Source organism: Sinocyclocheilus grahami, unplaced genomic scaffold (assembly GCF_001515645.1).
Source record: "Sinocyclocheilus grahami isolate Dianchi unplaced genomic scaffold, SAMN03320097.WGS_v1.1 scaffold308.1, whole genome shotgun sequence".
Taxonomy (NCBI): Eukaryota; Metazoa; Chordata; class Actinopteri; order Cypriniformes; family Cyprinidae; genus Sinocyclocheilus; species Sinocyclocheilus grahami.
In genome coordinates, this window is record NW_015505487.1 from 212,922 (window position 1) to 221,256 (window position 8,335).

The following is an 8,335-nucleotide window of genomic DNA, read 5'->3' on the forward strand; positions in this document are numbered from 1 at the left end:
GCATCACAGATCAGATTTCATTTCTCCAGTGAGGAGAGTGCATGAGTCGAGCTGACTGACAAGAAGAGTGAGGCGAGGCAGACAAGACGATCGCGGATGATTTAGTTTAGAAACGAAATGCAAAAGCGCCTATTTGGCAGTATTTGGGATTTTGAAAAGCCTATTGACTTTTGCTGTTTATCTAAGGTGATTTTGGAAGTTTTTTTTAAACATTCGTTTCTTATTTAATTGATTCCACAGTGTTTGCTGATTTTTACTTTATTTAAACTTTTTATAATTTATTTATTTTATTTGACATCAAGGTGTATGCCGTGCCTCCAAGCATTCTTATTCGTTTTGCTAATAAACTTTCTACGTTTCTTATTTATTTGGTTATATATTATACATGTTTACTTATTTCCAGTTTTGTATAGGCTACCAATTTAAACTATGCAAATTATTTGTTATTTTATATTAGGCATAGCCTGCCCTATAGCATGGTTTATTTTTATTCGTTTTGTTAATAAAAGTTCTGTTTTGTATATAGGCTAAAGTGAGTTTGGCATTGTATTTTGTTGTTGCATTAAAACAATTGACGCCAAATTGCTGCTAATTCGATGAAAGTAATTAAGTGAAAGTAAAATGCGTATGGTGCTTTTAATCTATTTAAAAGCGAAGGAAAGCGAGGTAAAGAGGGAAAATTCAAACGAACAATTGCTTTACGCCGAATTGCCGCTATTTGAAAGTGAAAGTAAAATGCGCACTCCGCTTTTGCAAGATATTTAAAAGTGAAGGAAAGCGAGGAAAAGAGGGAACGCCCCTGCCCCCACGCTGATACTGGTATTATCGGTGTTGTCACACGTCGATTAACCGGTAGGAAAATTTCCTCACCATCAAAACCCTATTGCACACCATTATGAAACGCTCTGTCTTTTGTCTTGCAATGGAGGTGTGGATTCACTCACCATGTCCAGGAGCAGGTAAACAGACTCCCTGTTCCGTGTAGTGCTTTTATCCGTCTCCTGTCCAATCTTCAGCAGGCTGGAGGAGGCGAGCTGTGGGAGAGAATTACAGGGTTTTATTAAGCTGCAAAGTCCCACAGAGAGAGTTGCACAAATTGAGTGTTTATTGTTGACATGTTAACGTAAATCGCATGTTGTGTAGTAAAAGTATTGGAAATTAAAAAAGCTTTAAGCCTGGAATTACAACAACTACTACTAATAGTGTTACTTACCGCGAGGAACTCTTTGAGGCGATCCTCTATGCTGCCCTTGTGGATAGTGAACAGAGAAGCGGCAATCTGGTTTATCGCTTTAGCCAGACAGTGAATGTTGTTGCAGTGACCTTAAAAGATTTATAGAAAGTTAACACACACATGATAAATGCCATGCACATTAAAACACATCGTTCCAGCGGACCGCAGTTCAAACAGCACAGATGTAATCTGATTTCATTCGCAGCGGTTCAGCGCGAGACTGAAATGTAAAAATTGGTACCTTCTATTGCGGGACTGTACTGTGACATCACATTGCTGGCCAGGGTCGGCATGGAAACGGCCACGAAGACCATCAACAGGCAGGCGATCTTGTACTCCTCCTCTGGGCTAATATTTTCTGTTACAAACAGAGAATTGAGTTCATGAATGTTCCTTTAGGTAACTCCGAAAAATACTGATGTGCTGCCATTGTGAGATGGCATGGAAATTGCAGCGATTGCATTTCTCTCTCTGGACAGTGTCCGAAAATCTGTGCAAAGAGCCAAGAAAAACGGCACTAATGTCCAAAAATTAACTCTTGTTTATGTTATTAGCGCAACAGCATTTGGGAGTGATTCAATTAAGTCTAGTTTGAGTTGACTCGCTATTTAGATAGTAAACAGAAGACGTTTGGATTTAACCGTCGGGGGAATAGAACAAAAACATCGGTGCTGGCCAAGAGGCCCTGGAGGGTCTGGGCTGCTCTAAGAAAATGAAAGCTGTTCACCGGAGAGCTTTGCTCAGTTCTGGAGAACTGCTATGTGGAATGAGATATGTTTAGGTGCACAAGGCTCTTCTCAGGAAGCTGATTCCTCGAATTATTTCAAGTAGCGGTTACTCTTTACAGTAAAGTCAAAAAATTTTAAGAATAGTGTGATATAGTGCAAGTTTACATACAATTTTACAAGTTTTTAAAAATGTTTTTGAAACAAATACTTACTACAAATAACTGATGTTATTTGATAAAAAAAATACAGTACAAATATTGTGAAATATTACTGCAATTTAAAAATTCAGTTTTCTATTTTAATATATTTTAAAATTTATTCTTGTAATGGTGTTGCTGAATTTTTAGCATGTTGAAAACAGTTGCCTAATTTCTGTGGAAATGTACAGGATTATTTGATGAATAGATCATTCAAAAGGACAGCATTTATTTGAAATAGAAATCTTTTAATAACATTATAAAGTTTTTTTGAGCAATTTAATGCATCCTTGCTGAATAAAAGTATCAATTCTTTCTTTCTTTCAAAATAAAAATTCTGACTCCACACTAGTGTAAACGAATACATTTATAACATTATGTTTAAAAAAATAACAATAGTTAATGTATTAGGAACAAAACTCCATACTTATAAATTACATAACAAAATAAAACATACTTTATATAAATGAGTATAATGTTAAAAATATTGAGATAAACAGCAGCATTTAACTAAATATTTCCATTAAACGATGATGGAAAATGCCTTGCATAGACTTCAATGAATCAGTGACTCTTTTTTCAACCAGTTAGCTGGAACAACCTGTCTGAATGAACAGATTCATTAAAATTAAGTGCATTTGATTAATGCCTCAGTTTGCATGTCTGTAAAGCTGCATTGGAATACAGAGACCAAATAATAAATAAAAAATGTTTGCAGCATTTATATATCAAGTAGCATTATATTGTCACATTACACTGTTACAAAAAGTTGTAGTTACTGGCAAAGCAATGCTATTTCGAAGATAACCAAGTACCTATTACACTACAAAAAAAGTTAGCAGTGTCGCTTTTAGTTAGCTACTCCACACCACCGAAACGACACTCATGAGACACTAAAGTGCAGATCTGCTCTGCACAGATATTTGTATTATTTTTAACTCTGGAGGTTGTGGTTAAGATAGGCCTGGACATGTGAGGTTTGAAACTTTCTTGTGAAATCATTCACCACTAAAATAATACGAAATAAGACATGGTAAAATGATACTGTGACTAAAGGGGACATGGGTGTGGATGTAATGCATGTTTCTGAGTGTGTATTATAGTGTGAGCATACACCATAATTACAGGGCAAGTGAGCATCCTAACGCTGCAGTACTTGACCAGATTAGACCTGATATAAACCATGTGATACCACTTAACGTTTCAACACAAACCAAACCTTTTTTACAGCCAGCTAGCTTGCTGTAAGACCTTCCGAGGTCTTAATACAGGGATTTCTGGTAAATCATTTGGCATGAAATGGTCTTTAGATCTGAGCACCAAAGTGCACTCTGGAAAAAATAATTCCTGTTCAGCTTTTCTTTCAACTACGTGCACACCGACGTCAAACTTTGTTAACTACCTATTTTGTAGCAAATGCTGATAAAAGGTGAATTCCAAAAGTGGACGCTCGGCATTCTAACAAATCTAGAGTAAAAACACCTGATGCATATCGGCACAATCTGCACTTTCTTAAGAGGCCAAAACCAAAGCACTTCCAGTTACGGCATATTATTTTCCTCTGACAGGGAAAAAACTGAGCCAGTTTATATTTTGATGCCAAAAATTTACATCAGGGTTAGAAATGGCCTGATGTGCAATAACATTTTGAATGGTCTGAAATAACCTACCAGACTTCTGGGAAGACAAAGCCACTACCAGAGCAGGGTCGATCTCACAGGGCAGGCCTGCAGCAGAAGACAGCTCGTACACGTTCATGGCGACCTGAGAAAAGGGAGAATTTCAGATCCGGCGGCCCATCGTTAGTGCTAACGGCAAGTCTGAACGTCACCTACCTTCATGTCAGTTTCACGAGGAATGTGGTCTTTGAAGTCTTCCACAGAGCTCACCAGGAAGGGAATGTGGCAGGACAGCACCTGGAGAAAAGGACACATCTGTGATTAGAGCTCATTTGGCCTATAACATATTCGAACAAAGGAATAGTTAACCAAAAATTAAGTAAAAATTAAATTTTTTTTTTTGTCATTTACCCAACCTCACTTTATTCCAGTGCTGTATTATTTTATTTCTTCCTTCAAACACAAAAATCATAAGGATGTCTGAGCCGCCCTTTTCCTTAAAATAAAATGGACAGTGATTTACAGGACCAAGCTTCGAAAAAGCACAAAAAACCCCAACATAAATACAGTTTATAATTCACTGGTTCTCAATTCCAGTCCTGGGGACCCCCTGCTCTGCACATTTTGCATGTCTCTCTTATTTAACACACCTGATTCAGATCATCAGCTCGTTAGGAGAGATTCCATGAACTGAACTGAGGCTACGTCCACACGAAGCCAGAGCTTTCCCTATCCGATCTTTTTTTCCCCCTCGTCTCAAGAAATATCTGCGTCCACACGAAACGATGTAGCATACATGCCAGACCAGTATGTGGTGTTGTAATTCTGCCACAGAGATACACTAAAAACGGAGAAGAAGACTTGGACTATGCGCATAAACCTTGCGCGCGGTATACAAACGAACATGGAACAATACATTTTATTAATCTGTGCTAATGTTAGTTAATAAAAAGACAATCATTCAGTGTTTGTTCATGTCTGGACGAAACGCCTATATGATACAACATTTATGCGTATACAGCTAAACACGTCTCCGTGTGGACGGGGCCTGAATGTGTCAGATAAACGAGACATACAAAATGTGCAGAGCAGTGGGTCCCCAGGACTGGAATTGAGAACCAGTTGTGCACTACATTCAAAGTCTTCTAAAATCATATATTTATATGAATAATGATCGTGTGAGCAAATTTCAATTATCATTCAACTGAGAATCTTCACTTACTTTAGCTCTCTTTCACACTTATGCATATTCAAACTTGTCATGTGACACGTGACGACCAAACTGAAGCGTCTTCAGGTGGCACATTTGAAAAAGTTTAATTTTAGCATTATTTATATCATATCATATAGTATTTAACAATTTGCATTGTTTTATTTTTATATTTTCAGTTTTAATTTTAGTTAGTGTTTTAATAATTTTATGTGCTTTAGCCATTTTTATTAGTTTTTTATATTTATTTATAATATTTATATTTATAAGAATGTACTTTCAACAAAAATTATTTTTAATATTGTTCGTTTTAGTTAACAACACTGATTTTAATATATATGTAAATGCAAATGAGATTTGAGAGCCGCAGAAGCTCTGTTCATTACACGAGACATTGCACGAATATAGTTCACAAGTAATATAGAGAACTTATTTGGTGCTTTTTTTGTCCTTTTTGGAGCTTAGCAGTACAAATGATCATCCATGTTTACTGTATGAAAAAGAGCGGCTTGGAAATTCTACATTACATCTTATGCATTTCATGGAAGAAAAAATCTGAAATGATGTCCATGTGAGTGTAGAGCAAGTCATGAGAGAAACGAGATGAGACATCTGAATAAAAACTCACATCTCTGAGAGCTTCCTGAGCCAGAGAGCGGAACGACAAAATCACGCCGATGATGGTCATCCGTTTCAGTACGCTGTCAACCGCTACAGAAATAGAAGACAAGTCATATTAATAACTTCCAAAAATAGGCTATTTCTTTCTTTAGAACCACTAAAAATAGGTCTGTAGGTGGTGTGTATATAGGCCACATTCCTCAAGACGGGATTTTGAAATTCCTGCTCATATTTGAGCTCAGTAATATGACTGTATGAGGACAAGCCATAACAAATAGCTCTGTGTAGAGGGCCTGTCTGCAGTGAGGGGGGCGGGTGGGTGTTATTATAGCTCATACCATGACATTCCAAACAGCTACTGTCTAATACGGGGCTTCTCAACCTGGGGTACATGGACATGACTGGAAATTTACAATAGTTAAAATGTTCAAAATATTTCATTTAAATTGCCATTTTTTATATTTTTGGAGATTTATTTGTCATTTCTCACCTCGTCTCACAATATTAATATAGCTTTGTGTATGACTCTAAAACTATGTCAATATGTGAACCACTTTGACAGGAAGACATATAAAGTGACCAAACACAGTTTGCTTTGTTTTTACATGCTGTTCATGGGCAGATTAATCTGAACTAGATCAGAGACCATCAAAGAGAGAAAAAAAGGAATTTATTTGATATACTACTTCATTTAGTATTACATTTATATTTAAAAGTGTATATAATACTCTGTGATCAGAATATCTGTCCAGTATTGATTATTTAAAAAAAAGCATATTAATATAATAGTAATATATAAATATATACTACCATTCAAAAGTTTGGGGTCGTTTTTGAAAGAAGTCTCTTTTGCTCACCCATGCTGCATTTATTGGCTCAAAAATTTAGTAATATCGTTAAATATTATTACAATTTAAAATAACCGTTTTCTATTTTAATATATTTTAAAATGTAATTTATTTCTGTGTTGGCAAAGCTGATTTTTCAGCATCATTACTCCAGTCTTCAGTGTCACATGATCCTTCAGAAATCATTCTAATATGCTGACTGATCATCAATATTGAAAACAGGTGTGCTGCTTAACATTTTTATGGAAACTTATGGAAAAAATGTTCCTGGATGCATTTATCTTTTATAATATAATAAATGTATTTTACTGTCAATTTACTGTCTTTTGATCATTTTTTTTGTGTCCTTGCTCAATAAAAGTCTAAATTTTTTTTTTTTTTTTTTTTACAAATCTTACTGACCCCAACTTTTGATTTCAGTATTGTATATAATTAAAAGTCCCACAACTGATACGCACATGTGAGCCGCTTAAAGAGTGCTGCCATATGGTCCGGCTTGTCAAAGCTGGTCCTCATCTGGGTCAGAACTTCCACATTGTCCACCACAAGTTTCTGCAAGGGCAACAAAAGACAGTATGATAAATAAGCAGAAGAATTATGTGAATAGGTCTGAAGCAATCTGTACATCTTTCCAGACAAGGACATCATAAGCTACATGCACCTTTAAAAGGAATTCAAATCTAACAACAGCATTTATGACAATTTGATTACCAGAAAATAACAAATGCGAAATAAAGGCTGTCGATTTAACTTAATTTTGAACACAGAAAATTACTTTTAACACCCAAGCAGAACAATCTTGAACAGTAGTCGATTAAATGCATGAAACTGCCCGAGACGGGAACAGTGAAGAAACGCAAAAGAACGAGTTCGCATGTCAACAAATGATTTGCGTAATTTGAGCTCTAAGAGAAAACATGTTCTGCATTAAATTTCTGTGGTGAACATGGTGCAGAATACAAATGCAAAATAAACCATTTCACCCCACAGCCGATTATGGGTCAGATAGGAAACTTGGTTCTTTTTCCCCCAAATTACTTTCAGCTGAAGGAGAGAGGTTTGCATGTTAGAACATCACTGACATGTGCCAAGCCTGTGTTCACACACTTTGGTTGGTGGTTGTTGCTTAAGAAACTTTTATAATGTTTCAATTACATAAATCACGCATTTGCAAACTGACTGCCATTAATGAATGAAATGCATATTGAAAAAAAAATGGAAAAAAGATAAGAAAACATACATACAGATGAACTGCCCAAGAAAAAGAAAAAAGCAGTCCATTCCTTATTGTGTCAGGGAGTGCAAACAATACACCATTCATACCCTTTACCTTCAATCCTCCAAACTAGCATTTGGTTCAGGTTTGATCACAGTTGCGGTTAATTCATCATTGTCGTTGTCTAAGTGTTATGCAATAACTCTGAGTGAGGGGAAGCACTACCTAAACTCTGTTCCCGGAAAACAGGCCCACATGGAATCTGTGGCTGCAGTAATCCAAAGAAAGCTCTTCATATTTCCGCAAAATTGGAGCGTCCTTCATTCACAAAGTTCTACACGTTCTCCTGTGTCTTTGTTTTACATATTTAGATAATTTAATCATGTTTTACAAATACACTACTTTCAGCCATGTTTTAAGGTCATGAGCTTCAACAAATTGTACCATGTTAAAAATCAACAGAATTTCACACATTTTCTTCTAAAATTATAAAAATACAATAAAAAAATAGATAAAACTAAACAAAACATACAAAAAGTTCAGACTCAGTCTACACCTGCCAGTAAGTCAGAGTGATTTTTTTCCTTAAAATTTTTTTTCAAACAATCACAAATACATTCATAATAATGAAATACATAAGCATGCAAGTTAATAAAAAAAAA

At 35.8% G+C, this 8,335-nt stretch overlaps 1 protein-coding gene across 1 annotated transcript in view; it reads right to left on the reverse strand.

The window, feature by feature from the left end:
• The window catches only part of nckap1 (NCK-associated protein 1), an 82,808-nt gene that overhangs the window by 22,551 nt on the left and 51,922 nt on the right, over nucleotides 1-8,335 (reverse strand). Inside the window, exons 21-27 of the mRNA XM_016293849.1 lie at nucleotides 6,916-7,108; nucleotides 5,617-5,699; nucleotides 3,995-4,075; nucleotides 3,830-3,923; nucleotides 1,476-1,592; nucleotides 1,214-1,323; nucleotides 945-1,034 (exon numbers count right to left, since the gene is read on the reverse strand). Coding sequence (XP_016149335.1) covers nucleotides 945-1,034; nucleotides 1,214-1,323; nucleotides 1,476-1,592; nucleotides 3,830-3,923; nucleotides 3,995-4,075; nucleotides 5,617-5,699; nucleotides 6,916-7,108 — 768 coding nt within the window. The remainder of the gene's footprint in view (nucleotides 1-944; nucleotides 1,035-1,213; nucleotides 1,324-1,475; nucleotides 1,593-3,829; nucleotides 3,924-3,994; nucleotides 4,076-5,616; nucleotides 5,700-6,915; nucleotides 7,109-8,335) is intronic.